The 21,477-nt window shown below is 44.3% G+C and overlaps 1 protein-coding gene across 1 annotated transcript; it reads right to left on the bottom strand.

Annotated features, from left to right (window-relative positions):
• Positions 1-9,364: 9,364 nt before the first annotated feature.
• On the bottom strand, positions 9,365-21,110 carry LOC143929758 (uncharacterized). The gene is made up of 4 exons (XM_077453734.1): positions 21,051-21,110; positions 19,495-19,603; positions 13,545-13,650; positions 9,365-10,216 (listed from the first exon to the last, which is right to left on the bottom strand). The coding sequence occupies exons 1-4, from the start codon at positions 21,108-21,110 to the stop codon at positions 9,472-9,474; spliced, it is 1,020 nt and encodes a 339-aa protein (XP_077309860.1). The 3' UTR covers positions 9,365-9,471.
• Positions 21,111-21,477: the final 367 nt, after the last annotated feature.

Genomic DNA, 21,477 nt, shown 5'->3' with positions numbered 1-21,477 from the left:
TGGGCCTTTTTTGAGACGAGTGCATCAGATTGCACCGCTCCTATTTGCAACATATGTCTCAAGCGTATCTCGCGTGGCCAAAACATCAGCCGCTTGGGCACCACATGCTTGACCAGACATATGTTGACCTGCCATGCAGCTCGTTGGCAAGCGTACCTCAAAGACCCACACCAAAGAACAAAGCGGACCTCTCCTTGCTCCTCATCAGCTGGCATCTCCAACCCCACTAGACCTTCAGTCCTCTCTGAAACCTGCTCTGAGAGGAATGAAGGTGTAGAATTAGGTGTGTCACAGCCAAGTGCTTCCGGGCACTCTGCTAGCAGTACACCCACGTCCGATTATAGCAGGCAAATGTCCCTGCCCCAGCTGCTGGACCGGCGAAACAAGTTCACTCCCAGCCATCCACATGCCCAGCGGTTAAATGCTAGCTTGGCTAAATTGCTAGCACTTCAACTGCTGCCTTTTCAGTTGGTAGACTCGGCCCCCTTCGGTGAGTTTGTACAATGTGCGGTTCCTCAGTGGCAGGTCCCCAAACGCGATTCCGGCTCTCTACCGGCATGTGGAAGGCAATGTCCTTGCCTCGCTGGACAGGGCGGTCAGCAGTAAGGTGCATATTACCGCTGACTCATGGTCCAGCAGGCATGGACAGGGACGTTACCTGTCTTTCACGGCCCATTGGGTCACTCTTCTGGCAGCTGGGAAGGATGCAGGACAAGGTGCAGTAGTGTTGGAGGTTGTTCCGCCACCACGCCTCCAAAATAATACTATTGGTTGTGACACACCTCTCTCCTCTTCTTCTTCCTCCATGGCCTCTTCCAGTGCTCTGTCCTCAGAACCAGCGGTGCTCCGTAGGCGTTCCAGGGGCTACGCAAGTACGCAGGCAAAACTATGCCATGCCGTGCTTGCGCTGGTTTGTTTGGGGGACAGGAGCCACACTGGGGCGGATGTTTTGTCAGCTCTGCAGGGGCAGGCCGAGAGGTGGTTGACGCCATGCCAGCTTAAGCCAGGAATGGTGGTTTGCGACAATGGCACCAACCTCCTCTCCGCCCTCCGACAGGGACAACTGACCCATGTGCCCTGTGTAGCTCACGTCCTTAACCTGGTGGTGCAGCGGTTCTTGGGCAGGTACCCGGGCTTACAGGATGTCCTGAAGCAGGCCAGGAAAGTCTGTGTGCATTTCCGCCGATCATTTAATGCCTGTGCTCGGCTGGCTGAGCTCCAAAAGGAGTTGAACCTGCCCAAGAACCGCCTTATATGTGACATGCCCACCAGGTGGAACTCAACATTGGCCATGCTGCACACGCAGCAGAGGGCCAACAATGAGTAGCTGTGCGACTACGGCACCAGGACAGGGTCAGGGGAGCTTGGTTTTTCTCACCACGCCAGTGGGGCATGATCAGGGATGCATGCACTGTCCTGTCACCGTTTGTCACCTTTGAGGAGGCCACAAGGATGGTGAGCAGTGACAGTGTATGCATCAGTGACACTGTACCTCTTGTCCACCTCTTGGAGCATACGCTGCTTAGAATAATGGACAGGGCACTTGAGGCAGAACAGAGGCAGGAAGAGGAGGACTTCCTTGCCTCTCAAGGCCCCCTTTATCCAGACAGTATTCCTGCTGTGCCACCCATCACACAGGAAGAGGATGAGGAGGAGGAAGAGGAGGAGGAGGAGGATTGTGTCAGCATGGAGGTGAAGGCTGGCACTCAGCATCAGCAGCAGCAGCAGTCTTGTAGGGATGATTTACAGTCCCAAGAAACCCGTGGACTTGTACATGGCTGGGAGGAGGTAGCTGCGGATCATGTTGTCCTTAGTGACCCAGAGGACTCCGGAACGAATGCCTCAGCTAACCTACGCTGCATGGCCTCCCTGATCCTGCAAAGCCTGCAGAAGGATCCTCGTATTCTTCGGATCAAGGAGAGGGACCATTACTGGCTGGCCACTCTCCTTGATCCACGGTACAAGGGTAAGGTTGCCGACCTTATCTTGCCATCGCAGAGGGAGCAGAGGATGAGACATCTACAGGAGGCCTTGCAGAAAGGTCTGTGCAATGTGTTCCCAGAGACTGGGAGGTTACAAACTCCTGGTCCTGGACAACGTGTTGCTGAGGCATCGGTCAGAAGGAGCGGTGGAGAAGGTAGCTGTCTGACTGATGCTTTCAGACAATTTTTTAGTCCGCAGCCCCAAGGTATGATCGGTTCCAGCAACCATCGCCAGCGTCTGATTTACATGGTGCAGGAATACCTAGGGGCAAGGTCAGACTTGGACACCTTTCCCACCGAAAATCCTCTGGCTTACTGGGTCTTGAGGATGGATCACTGGCCAGAGCTTGCACAGTATGCAATTGAGCTACTGGCCTGTCCTGCATCCAGCGTTCTTTCGGAACGCACCTTCAGTGCTGCTGGTGGCTTTGTTACCGATCACAGGGTGCGCCTGTCTACCGAATCAGTTGATCGACTGACCTGCATCAAGATGAATCAGTCTTGGATAACCCACAGCTACCAAGCACCTGAAGCTGACGTAACCGAATAATTTTTTTTGAAATATCACATCCCTTCAAGACTGCCTATGCTGATGCTGAGTGACTGTCCTGTTATGTTGATTGTCTATCCTCTTCCTCCTCCGCTGATATATTGAAAGAACATTTCTGGTTCTGGGTGATGCCATCAGCCCAATTTTTCTGCCCCTGTTTAACAGGGGCGTTTAATTACAATTTTTGATGCAATGCTTTGCAGCAGGGCTAATTCCTGCAATAAAACTAGAGTATATGGGAGAGGTTGCAGTGTCGTGGCACCAGCACCAGTGCCTAAGGCCCAATTTTTCTGCCCCTGTTTAACAGGGGCGTTTAATTACAATATTTGATGCAATGCTTTGCAGCAGGGCTAATTCCTGCAATAAAACTAGAGTATATGGGAGAGGTTGCAGTGTCGTGGCACCAGTACCAGTGCCTAAGGCCCAATTTTTCTGCCTCTGTTTAACAGGGGCGTTTAATTACAATTTTTGATGCAATGCTTTGCAGCAGGGCTAATTCCTGCAATAAAACTAGAGTATATGGGAGAGGTTGCAGTGTCGTGGCACCAGCACCAGTGCCTAAGGCCCAATTTTTCTGCCCCTGTTTAACAGGGACATGTAATTACAATTCTTGATATAATATTTCACAGGAGGGCCCGTTCCTGTGCCCACCCAGAGTAACTGTGAGGACTTATAGTGTTGTGGCCCCAGCACCACAACCACCAAAGGTCAATTTTTCTACCACTGTTCAACAATGGCATGTAATTACAATTCTTGATATAATCGTTCACAGCAGGGCGCTCCAGCGCCCACCAAGAGTCACTTTGAGGGCTTACAATGTTGTGGCAAAACCAACACCTTGTTCCGCCATTTCTGCAGAGCATATAGGGCAGGCCCCTACTTTCAAACATCCAACTTACAAACATCTCCTACTTGCAAACGGAAGGAGACAACAGCAAGTGAGATGAAAAAAGACGGACGGCAAAACAAATTATACAGGGGTGATAACCCTTCCCTATGTTTTCCAAAAAGCTTTAACCACTTGAGACCCGCACTATAGCCGAATGACGGCTACAGCGCGGATCTCCTTTTCCGGGACTATGTCTATTGATGTAGTCCCGTGCACGAGCGGCCTGCGCACCCCCTGAGGGGCGCGCGCGGCGCGCTCTGTGATCGGCGAGTCTACGAGACTCGCCTGATCACCGATCCGTGCATAGGGGTCGATCCCGACCCCTTATCACGTGATCAGCTGTCAGCCAATGACAGCTGATCATGTGATATAACGGAGCCGGTAATCGGCTATTATTCCTCCTCGCGCTGATAGCGCGAGGAGAAAAAAAAAAGCCGATCACCGGCAGCCGTGATCGGGACATCAGTCCCGATCACGGCCAGCCCTGCCAGTGCCCACCTGCCCCCTGCCAGTGCCCACCTGCCCCCTGCTTTGCCTGCCTAAATAAAAAATGTGTCCCCCCTGTCAGTGCCACCCAGCAGTGCCCATAGTGCCACCCAGCAGTGCCCACAGTGCCACCCAGCAGTGCCACCCAGCAGTGCCACCCAGCAGTGCCCACAGTGCCACCCAGCAGTGCCCACAGTCTGCCTAAACAAAGGTGCTGCACCCCAGTGCCACATATCCGTGCCCAGCAGTGCTGCCCATCAGTGCCCAGCAGTGCCGCCCATCAGTGCCCAGCAGTGCCACCTATCAGAGCCACCTATCAGTGCCACCTATCAGTGCCCAGCAGTCCCATCTATCAGTGGTACCTATCAGTGCCCCTTAGTGCCACCCATCCGTGCCACCCATCTGTGCCACCCATCCGTGCCATCTTATCTGTGCCCGTCTTTGCCCATCAGTGCCGCCTTATCTGTGCCCATCGGTGCCGCCTTATCTGTGCCTATTAGTGCCGCCTTAACTATGCCTGTCAGTGCCCACCAGTGCAGCCTATCAGTGCCCACCAATGCAGCCTATCAGTGCCCACCAGTGCAGCCTATCAGTGCCCACCAGTGCAGCCTATCAGTGCCGCCTCATCAGCGCACTTCAATGAAGGAGAAAAATGACCTGTTTGCAAAATTTTATAACAAACTATTAAACATGATTTTTTTTCTTTTTGCATCTTTTTTTGTTTGTTTAGCAAAAAATAAAACTCCCAGCTGTGATTAAATACCACCAAAAGAAAGCTCTATTTGTGGGAAAAAAATGATAAAAATTTCATTTGGGTACAGTGTTGTATGCCCGCGCAATTGTCATTCAAAGTGCATCAGCGCTGAAAGCTGAAAATTGGTCTGGGACTGAGGGGGGTTTAAGTGCCCAGTAAGCAAGTGGTTAAAATAGTTTTTTGTCTGGAGCTACACTTTAAAAATGTACCAGTTGAAAATTACAAACAGATTCAACTTAACACAACAAACCTACACAGTCCCTGTCTCGTTTGCACCGCCTGTATACTGCTGTTCTGAGTATATAAGGCCTGGGGGCCACACGCATTTCCTTTTTTAAATATGGTTACAGGGTTCCCCTTAATATGCGTACAAGACCCAAATGGGCTGGTAATGGGCAGGGAGGGCTACCCGTGCCATTTTTCTCAATGATTTTCAACCATATTGCAGGAACCAGATATAACATTAAAACCGCAAGCAGTTTTAAATGATGTTATTTCCGTTTAATGTCATTTTGTGCAGGGACTGTTCTAAACACGGGAAACACGTGGCACTTCACAGGCATACTACAGACACCCCCCAGGCACGATATTTAAAGGAATATTTCACTTTTTTTTTACTTTAATCGTCATTAAAATCAGTGCTCCCGCCAAAACGGCCATTTTTAAAAACATTTTAGGCATTGACCCATGTCCCCTGGGGCAGGAGCCAGGTCCCCAAACCCTTTTTAGGACAGCATCTTGCATATTAGCCGTTAAAATTAGCACTTTTAATTTCGAACGTTCGAGTCCCATAGACTTCAATGGGGTTCTAAAGTTCGTACGAATTTGGGGTCTGTTCGAAAGTTCTGGTGTGAACCGAACCGGGGGGTGTTCGGCTCATCCCTATTCCTCTTCAAACAGCCAACGTATAATGACAGTGGGCAGTCCGGAAGTGGTTAAAACGCTTCTTGTCCAACTTCATTGAATGCCTATGTGTCTTCTTGAGTGATCTGACACTGAATAGTTTTTTTTCCCTTTGCTAGGATAACCATTTAGATATTTGTATATTACAATCATATCTCCTCTTAGACCCCTTTCACACTGGGGCGCGGCTGCATTAGCGCTAAAGCGCTGCTTGTTTAAGCCCTGTTTAAGCTGCCCTTTTTGGCTGCTAGCGGGGTGCCTTTAACCCTGAGGAAGGGGTTAAAAATTCCCATGTTGTGGCACTTCCATAGTGCTTTGCAGATGCTTCAGAAACGCAGTTTTAGCGCTGTTTAAGCGTCGCTTTTCTGCTGCTAGCGTGGCGTTTTTAACCACAAGGAAGGTGTTAAAAACTCTGCTTTTCAGATGCTTCGGAAGCACTGCCCATTCATTGCAAAGGGCTGCACATTCATTGTAAGGGGCTTTTTGGGAGCACTGTATACAGCACTTCCAAACTGCCCCAAAGATGCTGCATGCAGGACTTTTCAGGACGTCCCGCGAGTGCACCGCCCGGGTGTGAAAACAGCCATTGTAATGAATGGGAGGCAGTTTTCAGGTGCTATTTCTAGCGCTAAAGCGCCTGAAAACTTCCTCAGTGTGAAAGGGGTCTAAAAGTGATACTAAACACATATTGTTTAATTTAAAGCATTCCTTCTATTTCTGTATGTGGATTTTAATTAAAAAAAAAAAATTAAAGTACCATTTTCCTATTTGATATACAGCTGTGACATGACCCCAGTCTTTCCCAGCCTGTCTACAGGGAAATATAAGCAGGAGGAGCTGCTAGTGCTCTGCTACTGGTCACATGTTCAAAATAGAAAAATAGAGTAAAAATAAATAAATAATATCAAACAATTGTTTTAAATTGACATGCAAATATATATTTATCCCACTCCTCCAACCTGTGCCTTAGAATAAAAAGGAGGTGAAACCTCCAATAATCTACATGTAATATCCCACCCCCATTCTGTTTAGCTGGTTAGTGGGCATAGAGAAGGAGGGAGGAAGTGGGCTGTCATTTACCATTGTTTATACACCCACATGTGCGACTCTATAGTCAAATCAGCTGCTCATATGTGATAGGAAGGAAATGCTCAGGATTAGAGCTACACAATTCTGTCCAAAATGAGAATCACTATTTTTTTGCTTAGAATAAAGATCACGTAACATCATCTTTCACATTATACAAAAAAATTGGGCTAACTTTACTGTTTAGTTTTTTATTAATTCATTAACCACTTTGTATCCGCATGTCGCCATATGACGGCGTCGGCTTTGTGGGGTTATATCTGAATGATGCCTGAGGCTACAGACATCATTCAGATATCAGCATTTTCAGCCAGCTATTCTCTACACCATAAGAACGATCATAGCAGCTATTCTGCCACTTTATCATTCTTACGAGTGGCAAAAGGGGACGTCCCCCCTCCCGCCACCCTCCGGTGTTTCTACCAACTCACTGCAGCGATCAGTGAGTCGGACAGAGGATACACCAGCCCTGGATGTTGATCATAGAGATTTCTGGCGGACCAGAAGGTCGCCGGAGTCTCTATGACCGTCGGAGGCTGCGCGTGACGTCATAACATCGCACCCGGCCTCCAACGGTTCAAAAAAACGGCGCTGCCTTGGCTGGGAACCGGTGATCGTTTTTTGTTTTTTTTATTTCAGGCTTCCCAGCCTAGTGGTGAGATGTGGGGTCTTATGGACCCCACATCTCACTGTAAAGAGGTCCTGCCATGTCATATTCCTATTACAAGGGATGTTTACATTACATCAAATTTTTTTTTGTGTAAAAATAAAAATTATTATATAAAATTAACAATAATTTTTTTTTAAAGTGCCCCTGTCCCCGCGTGCTCGCACGCAGAAGCGAACGCATATGTAAGTCCCGCCCACATATTAAAACGATGTTCAAAGAACACATGTGAGGTGTTGCCGCGATCGGTAGAGTGAGAGAAATAATTCTTGTCCTAGACCTCCTCTGTAACTCAAAACACGTAACCAGTAAAAAAATGTAAAGCTTGCCTATGGGGATTTTAAGTACCGAAGTTTGGCGCCATTCCACGAGCGTTTGCAATTTTGAATCGTGACATGTTAGGTATCTATTTACTTGGCATAACTTCATCTTTCACATTATACAAAAAAATTTGGCTAACTTTACTGTTTTTTTTTTTTTTAAAGCATTAAACAGTTTAAAAAAAAATGCGTTTTAAAAATGACTGCGCGAATTCGGTGTGAGATAAAAAGTTGCAATGACCACCATTGCATTCTCTAGGGTGTCTGCTAAAAAAAACATATATAATGTTTGGAGGTAATTTTAGACCAAAAAAATTAGGATTTTTAGATGTAGGAGCGAAGTGTTAGAATTGGCCTGGATGCGAAATGTGTTTTTCTAAAAAAAAAAAAAAAATGCGTTTGAAAGACCGCTGTGCAAATACAGTGTGACATAAAATATTGCAACAACCACCATTTTATTCTCTAGGGTCTCTGCTAAAAAATAAATAAATATAATGTTTTGGGGATCTAAGTAATTTTCTAGCAAAAAATGCTGATTTTACCTTGTAAGTAACAAATTTCAGAAAAAGGTTTAGTCTTTAAGTTGTTTAAACTGACCTCATTTACAGACCAAAGTTCATGAGCTAACAGTCAAACCCCCATGTCCCCAGTGACTTCACACACATTCCCAATGCCCTCCAGTGTGATTTCCATACCTTCAGTGTTCCAAGTGTAATCACCTAGTGCCTTCCAGTGTGATGTCCATACCTACAAATTTCTCAATGTCATCCAGGCCATTGCTAATGACTGTCTGTATGTTCCTACCTGCCCAGCACTTGTTGTCCCCAGAAAAACCCATCCCTATCTTCAGGATCTCTAGTGAATAAAAGGGGGCTCCTTAGACGCTGCTCCTTGGCTTTTCTAAGTGCATCTTCACAGTGTGTGAACAAGTTCCCTGCCTATTCAAATGCATTGTAGCTCTCTGTGTTTCTTCTGTGGCCAATGTCACTGCCTAGCCCCAGCTGCTACATCTAACCAGGTTAGCCAGTCTGCCCCTTAATGGAAAAATACTTCTGTGACAATTTGATGATCTACCATGAATTGCTATATTTGTTGTGATTAGTGACATGCCCGCTGAACAACAGTTTTTGAAAAATGCTAGACGATGACTACATTCCAAGACCGGTTCTTATATATTTTTTAAAATAACCTTGCAATAAAGCATATTGTGTCACATTTCATCATATATGTTGGAATGATCTTGATTAGGATTCTGGTACCTATAGTATGCAAATATTTATTTATTGAAGATTTCTGCATAGTTTTCCAGTGTGGAATGGGGAGATTCAAGCACTTCATACTGTGGAATCAAACAGCAATGAGTCTCCCACCTACACATATATTCAAAGTGATTCTCTCCAGAAAATGCTGTGCTGTTTAAAGGGGATCCCTGTTCAATATCAGGTTTAGGAGATTGTGTTTTAAAGTGAAGGTATGCAACAATTGTCTATGTGTGGTATGCAAAGGTATCTTTAGTTGGTCTTCTAACATCATATAATTCTTAGGTTTTCTTCTTCAGTTCAAAAAAAGACAATTAAATAATTATAGTCTAACTTTCTCACAGCTTATTTGTGATTAGTGATTAGTATTGTGATTTCTCATTAGTTTGTGATAAAATTCAGAAGCCATAATAGCCATGACGAGTATGCTGTAACATGAAATAATAATTTTTTATTTAATTTCCACACAGTAAAAATAATCACATCATTGTTAATTAAGCGGATCATGAAAATATCGCCTTTTCAGGTAAATTAACCATGGTTCCGGATTTTGTTCTGAATATTTGAGAGGCTATTCACTTTTTATTTTTTTTATCTTCCTCTATTTGAGTGCTATCGTTGACTTTCTCTTTATAAACACTTTTAGTTATTGCTTTTTTTAGTTCTTGAACATACTTTTGATAGTTACTCTTGAGATTCTGTGCTTGAACATACTTTTTTTGAGCGTTACTCTTGACATTCTGTTCTTGGACATGCTTCTCCTGAGAGATACTCTTGGCTTTCTGTTCTTGAACATGCTTCGCTTGAGAATTATTCTTGGCATTTTGTTCTTGAACATTCCTCTCTTGAGAGTTACTTTTGGCCTTCTGTTCTTGAATATGCTTCTCCTGAGAGTTACTTTTGACATTCTGTTCTTGAACATGCTTCTCCTGAGAGATACTCTTGGCTTTCTGTTCTTGAACATGCTTCTCTTGAGAATTATTCTTGGCATTTTGTTCTTGAACATGCCTTTCTTGAGAGGTACTCTTCGCATACTGTTTTTGAATAGGTTTTTCTTTGGAATTACTCTTGGAATGACCCTTAAGAATCTTCTTTAATTGCAAGTATTGCAAAAAGTTTTTTACCCTCTTTAAACTCAACTCTTTACTCTTGCTTTTGTCTTCGCTGTCAGTGCTGTCACTGCTGTCAGTGCTGTCACTGTCTTTTTCAATTAACCGGAAAGGGCAAGGAAGGTTGGGATTCTTTATCCTTACAGCTTTGTAGGTGCAGTTCACCATTATGACCATGCAGATCTTGGGGTTGACTTTTAATTTAATGTCACTGCAGAAATAAAGAAAAATGTATATTTTTTAAAATAAATAAATCTGTAAGTGCTGTTGTTATGCAAGTTTGTGGAAAGCCATTCCGAAATTTGAGTTTAATAGGCTTTTAAACAATCCCATGCCTAAACAATGGAAACACTGTCTAGTGGTAAATTATAGGACATTAATACATTGAAGATAGAGATAGTAGTGCTTTCACTTCTTTCTGTGATACTTAAATGTACTAAGACCCCTTTCACACCGGGGTGCATTTCAGGCATTTTAGCGCTAAAAATAGTTCCTGTAAAGTGCCTGAAAAGCACCTCTCATGCCTCCTCAGTGTTAAAGCCTGAGTGCTTTCACACTGGGGCGGTACGTTTGCAGGACAGGAAACAAAATTCCTGCAATCACCATCTTTGGGATGGTGCTGGAGCTATGTATACACCGCTCTCAAAATGCCCTGTCCATTGAAATTAAAGCTTTGGCAGCACTGCAACACGAGTGCTTTTAACCCTTTCCTCTGCCGCTAGCAGGGCTTAAAAGCGCTGCAATAACAGCGATAAAGTGCTGCTAAAACTAGCAGAGCTTTACTGCTAACGTCAGCACTGCCCCAGTGTTAAAGGGTTCTAAAAGTTATTTCACTGTGACTGAGATTATACCAAATTTGGGCCAAGGTTTTAAGTACCGTAGTTTTAATACTGTTTGACATCTTAACCCTGGTGTTTGTGGTAGGTACTTTGTAGCTATCTTTGGGATTTTTCCATTTTCGCTGCAGCATTTACTAAATGTGTGTGCACTGTAAATTGTATTTGTACTTAGTAAGCAAGCCCACTAATAATCCTTTTTTTTTGTAATACATTTTTTTCTGCTTCTAACCCTTTGACTGCCAAAGATGTGCACTATAAGTCATGCTTATTGTCTCCCCTAGTCAGCCAATGATACTGTATATAGTGAATATCATATTAATCAAAGTCTCAAAACAAGCTCCTGGTTGCCCTGGTCTTGTTTTAAATGTAAGCCAGGGCCTCTCCTCTTTAAGTAGACATTATTATGGTGGTTGTGCAGCTCTTTGATCACTGCATAGTAAGAACACAGATGCTACTCCGTCCACTGTTATTTGCTCTCCATTCATAACAACAATACAACAGCATAACAGCAATGAGACCACCGTCCTCTCCTAATGTTGGTCTCGTTGCTGGCTCTCTAAATGTTAAGCAGGCCGATAGGAAGCATTTCCTTTCTATCTCCTTGTGGTTTGGAAAGAACCCAGAAATTCAGAGTTCTTAAACATATCCTATGTCAGGTCACCTTGAGGCGAAGTGACAGATGCACACCGTAGGGATCAGGGGTGCACCACAAGGTTGTGGACCCTACGGCTGACTGCTGCGGACAGGAGACAGGTCCCATCGGGGTTAGAGTGTAAGATTCCCTGGGGCGCGGAGTCTAAGAGCCAGCAGGTGTTCACCAGAGCCTCGAGTGGTGAGGATGGACTTGGCTGCAACTGGCTCCAGGTCGCGACCCCCAGGGTCCCCCAGCTCACACCCACAGTAGGCAACAGGAGGATAGGGATGGTGAGGGACAAAGCCAAGGTCGGGGCCACAAGCAGACAGGAATAGTCAGGGACATGCCAAAAGGTCAGGATCACAGGCAAACAGGGATAGTCAAAGACACACCAAAGTCGGTAACGGAACAACAGAAGAGCACACGGCAGGCAACAGGAAGCTAACACACAAAGGAATACACAATGGTTGATCAGCAGGGCTGGCCTGCAGTGCACAGGTTAATATAGAGTTCTCTGATAGGAGCTAGGGTGGAGTCATGCCAGAGGATGGATTACAAAAGCAGTCAGATGAGGGTCGGCTGGTCTCTAGAGATGAACACATGGAAACAGGTAAGCAGACCAACTCTATTGCATAACCATGACATCCTAGTTCATGCTCATTGTGGTGTCAGGTGCTGGTGGTAGAAGGAAATCAGCTATTTTAGCTGAACTTCTCCAGAATGAACTGCACTCTCAGACGGTGCAGGCTTAGGAAAGATCCTGACTTTAAAGTCAGGATCCACCCAGATGCCTTGACTGGCAGCCGCTCCCGGCCCGCCACAGCTCAGTGCTCCAGTGAGCACTGGAGGGACCATAGAGAGAGCTAGTGACTGACAGACACCAGCTCTCTGCAGGCTGAAGACCGAGAGCTGAGCAATCAGCAGTCTTTGATCATTCAGTTCTCAGTCTTAGAGGCAGTGGGGGACAGCTGCAGCCATCTAGGTGAGCATACATGTTTATTTTTTTCTAAAGCCATTCTCTCGTTTAAATAAAAGCCATGTCAAGAATGCCCACTATCCCCACTGCCATTTTAATGGAACACCTTGCTATAGCCTTACTTAAAATAAATGACCAGCATCACTGAGACGAGAAGGTACAGATAGCAATACAAACAATTAAAAAGTTCTAACCCACTGCATCTCTACCAAGAATGTGTCTCTATTCTGTGACTATTCTTAAAAAATCTTTTAATTAGCAGAGCCTTAACTTTCCCTGTAGCGTTTAACTTTATGTAAGATGTGCTTTCTTAAATTAACTGTTAAAAAGATAACATACATTATCACAACTTGAGCAGCCTCAGGGGTATAATAGAAAATGAGTATGAACCCCTTTGGCATTTAAGAATGTTGGAAAATATCTCACCAGAAATTATATTAGAAGCTTTCAGTTAATGCTTCTAATTTGAATCTAGGCTCTGTGCAGAACCTGGGAGATGTAATGAGCTCATCACAGCAGCAGGAAATCAGACCACTGGGGTGTTCTGTATGCAAGCAATGTGTAAAATGCCTCCAAGTTGCCCTTTTGCATGGATACATTTTATTTTTTATTTTTTTGGGTGGCTTTACAAAATTACAGCATTTGCAGACTACAATGTAAGCGTCATTTTCCATGTATCAGTTATAAATGAATGCTTATTAATGCAGTAATATTTCAGTCTTCCTTTATAATACAGATTTATGTCTTTGCTAAAAATCTGTCTTTAAGGGTCGGTTCTCACTGGGACGGCTTGTCAGGTGACTTAGCCGCCTGACAAGTCGTGTCCAGTTCTGTACAATGGAACCGTTCTAATTGGAGCGACACAAGTCGCTCCAACTTAGAAAAAAGGTTCCTGTACAACTTTGGGGGCGAATTGCATTGACTTCTATAGAGAAGTCGTTTTGCTAGTCGCCACAGCTGTCGTGTCCAGGTCGCCTGAGGCAGTCGCACTGCAAATCGTGCTGCCTCAGTGTGAACCGACACTTAGCATCATTTAAATAAACATGATTACATCACCTAGGATCAAATGTATAATTTTTTTTATCTTTACCTGCTACAGCATTGTATTCCATTCCTGTAACAATGACACTCTTCACAGGACACTGGGGATATCCATTCAGAATCCCAAGGATGAAACTCACCATCCATCCAGCAGCCTAAGGAAAATGAAGGGTGTGTTTTATGTATTCACTTTTTTTTATTTTTTTTTTATTTTTATTGAAAGTTTTTCAACACATTAATAACATACAAACATACAAACAAACATAACCTCCCCCCCGCCCTTCCCAACCATTCCCTCCCCCCGCCCGACAAAACTCCCTCCCGTGCAGCCCTCCATTCTCCTTCTGAGGCTCAGTCTGTGATCATCGACAGCATCACACAGATAAACACATAGTTTGTACCGTTACTGAGTATTTAACTACCCAAGATGGGGATGCAAACCAACCCAAAGGGGTAGCCCATCCCGCCCCTCACCCGACACACCAGGAGTACACCACCCACCTAGCGATCAATTCACAGTGTCTGCGGCATCAAGCCAACACCTCCACACCCTCTCAAATTTGTTAGGACACCCTCTGCTGAGATAAGTGGCTTTATAGAACGGTAAAGCTTTATTAATTAAACCTTTCCAATAAGAAACTGTAGGAGGTTCAGGTTTCTTCCAACATAGCAGGATAGATTTGCGGGCATAAAACAACGCCAGAGAAATCAGAGTCCTCTGCGCCTTTCGAGGTGCCAACTCCTCCACCAATCCGAGCAAACATACCGCAACTGTGACTGGAATCGGCACCGAAAGGACAGATTGCATAACCTGTGTCACTCCCCTCCAGAACTCCTCAATCCGCGGGCACCGCCAAAACACATGGTCAAAATCAGCCCGGTCAGCTGTGCAACGCCAACATCCCCCCGTCCCCGTACCGTAAATTCTAGCCAGTCTGGCAGGGGTGTAGTATACTCTATGTAGGATTTTAAACTGGATAAGTCTGTCTCTAGCCGATACTAGGGTCTGGAACGGGTATCCCCACATGTCGTCCCAATCCTCCCCTCCAAAGTCAGGTACCAAGGCACTCCAAACTTCTCTACATTGTTGGATAGGTTTTGGCCTGTCCGAGAACAACATTTTGTACACAACGGACAGAGGCTTTTTCAGGTCCTCTGTCCGCAGCACAATTTCCAGAGGTGACACTCCCAACTGCAAAGTCCCAGGACCGAACTGAGAGAGAAAAGTGTGCCGCAACTGTAGGTACCGAAAAAAATACCAATTGGGAAGATCATGTTGCACCTTAAGCTGATCAAACGTCAAAAGCTGCCCCCCTCCCACCACATGCTTAAGCTGTTTAACACCTACCCTGGCCCATATCACCGGATCCGGTATGTCCACAAAATGGGACAATTTAGGATTGAACCATAGAGGAGTGTCAGGAGACCAACTCCCTTCTGGCTGTTTCATTAAGGTCTGCGCTTTTCCCCAGGCCCGGATCGTTGCCCGCATAGAGGCCGTCAGCGCTCGTGAAGCCCCTGGACCTCTATACACCAAATGGGACAGGCTCTCATATGAGCCCAAAAGAGCCGCCTCCAGCACATTTGCCGAATCCCCGTCCTCCCGTGTCAGCCACCGTCTGGCGACTACCATTTGCCCAGCCAGATAATATTTAAAAAGATCCGGCAATGCCAAGCCGCCTTGACCCCACGGCTCCTGCAAAACCCTGAGACCTATACGGGGGTGCGTAGCAGCCCATAAAAAGGATCCAAAAAGACTATTAACCCTCCGAAAAAATGAGCAGGGAATCCAAATAGGAGAATTACGTAAAAGATAAAGGAATACAGGCAGAACCTTCATTTTGAGCAGGTTAACCCTACCAATAAGGGACAGCGGCAGATGCTTCCAAGCTTCCAGCTGCACCTTAACCCTGGCCAGCAGGGGGAGAAGATTCAGAGACATAAAGTCGCCCACTCGTGGTGAAACTCTCACTCCCAAATATGTAATTTCCCGCACCCAGGCGATGGGGACCCTAGCGGTCGCCACCTCTCGCGCCTCCCCGTCAATAGCCATCACGTTTGATTTCTCCCAATTAACCCTGAGCCCGGAGAACTCAGCAAATTTGTCGAGCACCCCAAACACCGCCTCCAAAGATGGCCCTGCATCCTTCAAGAAGAGGAGCATGTCATCTGCATAGAGCGCTATACACTCCTTAATACCCCCCACCTCCAGTGCTCCTACCCCAGGCGATAGCCGCAGGGCTATAGCCAGCGGTTCTATGGCTAATGCGAATAAGAACGGGGATAGAGGACACCCCTGACGCGTGCCCCTGTGGACGCCAAATTGGGGTGAGACTGAATTGGCTATCTTGATACCGGCCTGTGGAGCACTGTAAAGTAGAGAAATCCAGGTCACATAGGTCTCCCCAAAGCCCATTCTCCTCAGAACTGTCAACATATACTGCCAGTCTACGGAATCAAAGGCCTTGGCCATATCCAAAGAAACTACCACTCTAGATCCCTTGTCAGTGTGTTTAATCTGTAGGTGGGTGAACAACCTGTTATGTATTCACTTTTAAATCAAGAGAATTTAACTCAATAGAAATTTGTATTTTTTTAATTTACTATCATTGAATGACATGAAGGCCAGGATGAATATTATGGCCTAAGAATAAAGGAATTACATGACTATGACATCCACTTTCTTTCACAATGGTAATGTATAATCTTTTGCAATGATTTTAGATATCCCTGTAAGAAATCTGCTTGATATAAACAATGTAATGATGTGTGTAATAATGATGTATATGATGTAATTATATGCAGTAGGTACAAAGTAGCAGCTATGTTTGCTCACTACACACACAGGCTCTTCTTCCTGCTTTGCAGTGCTACACAGTGGCTATGCTTTACTGTTCTTTCTTACAATGCATAGCTATGAATCAGCTACCACACTGAAAATCAGGGATGGGTCGAACACCCCCCCTGTTCGCCATGTGCAGGACCATCGGGTGATGTACCCGGGATAAGAGCAGTCAAAGTGCAGAGAACGCATACGGCGTGTACTCTCCAATGGAGGCAGAGCATTTTTGAAATTTTTCTATTTTTCGGGTCCGTCGGGTGGCATGATTGACAGTGGATTTACATTGAGAGACACATTTTTTTATTTTTTTATTGGTTCCAACTGGCTTACGTACTTTTACTGTGGCACAATGGCACCGCTGCACGAAACCCCGTATGGGTACGGGGTTCCCTTTAAGAGTCGCACAGCAGGGGAACGCTATGCGTGTGGGCAGCAGACGCGATTGGCGCTGGGCACGAGAGCCAGCACACAAACACATAAATCCCTGTTCTGTCAGGGGAGAGGAGACATATAATTTGTTCCTACTAAGTAGGAACAGCGATATGTCTTCTCCCCCAGTCAATCCTATCCCCTCACATATTTAACCCCTTGATCGCCCCCTAGTGTTAAACTCATCCCTACCAGTGATATTTACACAGTAATCAGTGCATATTTAGAGCACTGATTGCTGTATAAATGTCAGTGGTCCCAAAAATGTGACAAAGGTGTCCGATCTGTCCGTCGTAATGTCGCAGTACCGCTAAAACGATCACCGACATTACCAGTAAAAAAATAAAAAGCCATAAATCTTTCCTCCTTTCCTAGTTTGTCGGTGCTATAACTTTTGTGCAAACCAATCAATATAGTCTTATTGCAAATTTCTTTTACCAAATATATGTAGAAGAATATATATTGGCCTAAACTGATGAAGACATTTATTTTTTCTTAATTTTGAGGATATTTATTATAGCAAAAAGTGAAAATATAGTTTTTTTTCAAAATAGTCACTCTTTTTTTGTTTATAGCGCAAAAAAACCCGACAGAGGGGATCAAATATCACCAAAGGAAAGCTCTATTTGTGAGAATAAAGGACGTACATTTTGTTTGGGTACAGCATTGCGTGACTGCGCAATTGTCAGTTAAAACTACCAAACTGTAAAAAGTGCTCAGGTCAGGAAGGGGGTAAAATCTTCTGAAGTGGTTAATAAAGGATTTGTCAAAAACTGTCTCTTGTGGTTTTTACTTTTTTACATTTTTTTTGGTGAATGGGTAAGGGTACGATGTCCCCGATACCCATTCACATAGGGGAGGGGGTTGTCGGGAAGAGGCCCTTGTCCCCATCAACATAGAGGACAGGAGTCTTCAGGAAAGGAGGATAGGTTTTCTCAGCTGTGCACACCCTCCTGCCTGCATGCCTGAGCTAAGGGCATATGGATTCCAGAAAGAAAATGCTACACAAATCATCTGCCCTTAGTCAAGATGGCCACAGCCAAAGATGCAAGGGGTGTTTTTCAAAGGGATTTCTCAGGAAAACAAAGCGCAAAGACATGAATAGATGGGGAGTTTTCTTTGAACATTAAAAGTGAATTAAATGTTGTTTATGGTTTGTGGTGCTCAGATGCAGTGTAGATTCAATTTAACCACTTGCAGACCGGACCATTTTGCTGGTCAAAGACCAGACCACTTTTTGCGATTCGGCACTGCGTCGCTTTAACTGACAATTGCGCGGTCCTGCGATGTGGCTCCCAAACAAAATTGACGTCCTTTTTTTCCCACAAATAGAGCTTTCTTTTGGTGGTATTTGATCACCCCTGCGGTTTTTATTTTTTGCGCTATAACCAAAAATAGAGCGACAATTTTGAAAAAAACGCATTATTTTTGACTTTTTGTTATAATAAATATCCCCCAAAAATATATAAAAAAACATTTTTTTCCCTCAGTTTAGGCCGATACGTATTCTTCTACATATTTTTGGTAAAAAAATCGCAATAAGCGATTATTGATTGGTTTGCGCAAAAGTTATAGCGTTTACAAAATAGGGATAGTTTTATAGCATTTTTATTAATAATTTTTTTTTTTTTTTTTACTAGTAATGGCGGCGATCAGCGATTTTTATTGTGACTGCGACATTGTGGGGGACCCATCGGACATTTTTGACACATTTTTGGGACCATTGTCATTTATACAGTAATCACTGCTATATAAATGCAGTGATTCCTGTGTAAATGACACTGGCAGTGAAAGGGTTAACCAGTGGGTGGCAGTGTAGGGGTTAAGTGTTCCTAGGGGTGTGTTACTAACTGTGGGGGGGTTGGGCTTTCATTTAGTGAACACTGATCTCTGCTCCAATCACATGGAGCAGAGATCAGCGTCACTAGTTGCTAGGCAGAATGGAGAAATGTTGTTTACACAGCATTTCCTCCATTCGGCCGCTCCGTGAGACGATCGCGGGGATGCCCGCAGCGATCGAGTCCGCGGGTCCCGCGACCGGACTCACGGGGGTCCCGACCAGCACGAGAGCGCGCCGCCGGCGGCGCGCTCCCGATGGCAGGGCGGTATTGAATATTGGACGTACCTGTACGCCAATATGCCTGACCGTGCCATTCTGTCGACGTACATCGTCGTGCGCTGGTCGGGAAGTGGTTAAGGACAGAGCTGTTGTTTGCTCACTTGAATTGCTAATCTATAAATCTCTACATTTAGAACAATAAAAGAAATAAAAGAAAAGTGGAATATCAACCCTCGCCCTGTCCAGAGCTGTACTGTATTTACTAACCTTTCTTTTTCTCCCTTGTTACTTTATTTAGTGCCAGGAAATACCTGATACGTTCATATATGGTGGAACATGTGATTTACTACATGTGACAGTGGGCCAATCAGAGCTGTCACATGGAGGGAAGGGCAGGGGACCTTATCCCTTGTAAGCTTTGACTAAGGTAAGCAGGGCATTTTTTTCTCTCGACAGAGTCCTGGGGGAGCAAAAGTAAAATATGTAATATGTCTCTGGCGGTTTGCATTAAAGTGAACATTTTGCTTTGCCCTCAACTAATTAGTTGAGAATTATTCTATGAAAATGTCAACATTCATAATAAGTCAACAATTATATTTAACATAGGTCTGCTGATGCTGTTAAAAAAGTGCAAGAGAGTCTTTGGCTATAGTATGGATTGTACCTTACCTGGTCGTCGTTTTACTCCTTTAGGCAGGATATTCTTATTCAAATGGCAAACACATTCAGATATTGTTACAAAGAATCCCAATGTGACCACAAGGTGCAGAAGCAATGCCTACAAAAGAATTGTCAAGGTTTGTTTAAGTTGGCTATTGAAAAAATAAATGATCACCTTCAGTGTGGGTACCCTGTTGCAATCCTTTATTTCTTACTTAACAATCTAATAGAATCTGAGACACATAAGGATTTACCTAACAAAGCAAAAAAGCATAGTAACCAACAGCAGCCAATTAGCATTCTTATTTCATTTAGATGATAGAAGTAAACTGAATGCTGATTGGTTGCACTTTGCACAATGCACATTGCTTATCGGCATGGCACTACCTTGATGTTTATGACACGTAGACAACATTTCTACAGAGAAGGATTATGAATGAATGTACAGTAAAACCTTGGTTTGAGAGCGTTCTGCATGACAAGCTAAATTTTTAAATACATTTTGACTTGATATACAAGCGATGTCTTGATATACAAGTAGCGTTATATCACAACTGAGTATAAAAGAGAAGAGAGGCACCTCTAAGTGTAGCAATATGGTTACATGTAATGAAGTTATAACATTTAGCAACTCACATGGTTGATGATTAACCATATGCCGACCAGCCGCCGCAGTTGTACTGCGGCAGAATGGCTCGGCTGGGCGAAACTATGTTATGTAATGTCAATTCGTCCTGTGGCCACTACAGAGTATGAACAGACGATCTGTCATCTCCCCTGCACAGTCCTCATTTCCCTTCAGTTAGAACACAAACTAGGACACACTTAACCCCTTCACTGCCCCCTAGTGTTAACCCCCTCACTGCCAGTGACATTTTTACAGTAATCAATGCATTTTTAATCACACTGATCGCTGTACTAATGACAATGGTCCGAAAAAGGTGTCAAAATTCTCTGACGTGTCCGCCATAATGTCGCAGTCACAATAAAAAATGCAGATTGCTGCCATTACTAGTAAAAAAAATTAAAAAAAATTAAAAAATTCTATAAATCTATCCCCTATTTTGTGGACATTATAACTTTTTAGCAAACCAATCAATATACGCTTATTGCGATTTTTTTTTTACCAAAAATATGTAGAAGAATACACATTGGCCTAAACTGAGGAAAAACAGTATATTATATATACATTTATATATTGTTGGGTGTGGGTCATATTTATTATAGCAAAATTGTCACTCTTTTTTTGTTTATAGCGCAAAAAATAAAAATTGCAGAGGTGATCACATACCACGAAAAGAAAGCTCTATTTGTGGGAAAAAAAGGACATCAAGTTTGTTTGGGTGCAACGTCGCACGACAGCGCAATTGTCAGTTAAAGCGACACAGTGCTGAATCGCAAAAAGTGCTCTGGTCAGGAAGGGGGTAGAATCTTCCCGGGCTGAAGCGGTTAAAAGGGGCACATCTAAGTATGCAGGCATCTGGGGTAAAGCTGTCCACATAGACCATCCTCCATACTGCCATTGATGTCATCCCTTATATGCTGTGCTCCACGAGTGGTCCAACCTCACTTTCAGATCGCTCTATTGCACGGTAGTCTTCTCGGTCACGATTGCAGACTGACATCGTTGAGAGCCGGCAGTGAGGAGGATGGTCTATGTGGACAGCTTTACCCCGGAGTCCTGCATACTTAGATGTGCCTCTTTTAATCATTAACCATGTGAGTTGCTAAATGTTGTACCTTCATTACATTTAACCATATTGCTACACTTAGAGGTGCCTCTCTTTTCTATTAGACTGTATAGCTCCTGATGGATTTTGCTTCTATTCCCCTTGTGGAGGCTTCCATTTGTGGATGGGTATTTTATGGTTACACAACCTGGTCATGGCTATAATCTTTGTATATGGACTATAAACTGAAGGACCTATGAAAATATGGTTGTGGAACGAATCATATGAGTTTTCATTATTTCTTATGGGGAAATTCGCTTTG

Source organism: Lithobates pipiens, unplaced genomic scaffold, assembly GCF_037356315.1.
Source record: "Lithobates pipiens isolate NorthernLeopardFrog02 unplaced genomic scaffold, aLitPip1_a1.2 Scaffold_25, whole genome shotgun sequence".
Lineage (NCBI taxonomy): Eukaryota > Metazoa > Chordata > Amphibia > Anura > Ranidae > Lithobates > Lithobates pipiens.
The sequence above is the reverse complement of the archived record's forward strand: the minus strand, read 5'-3'. Positions and strand labels throughout refer to the sequence as shown.

Excerpts from the sequence above, each read along its gene's own strand:
- LOC143929758 (XM_077453734.1), bottom strand. The coding sequence starts at position 21,110 with ATGTCAGTCTGCAATCGTGACCGAGAAGACTACCGTGCAATAGAGCGA. Across the intron at positions 13,651-19,494 it reads AGGAGTAAAACGACGACCAG|GCTGCTGGATGGATGGTGAG; the intron begins GTAAGGTACAAT and ends CATTTTCCTTAG. Across the intron at positions 10,217-13,544 it reads GGAATACAATGCTGTAGCAG|TGACATTAAATTAAAAGTCA; the intron begins GTAAAGATAAAA and ends TTATTTCTGCAG.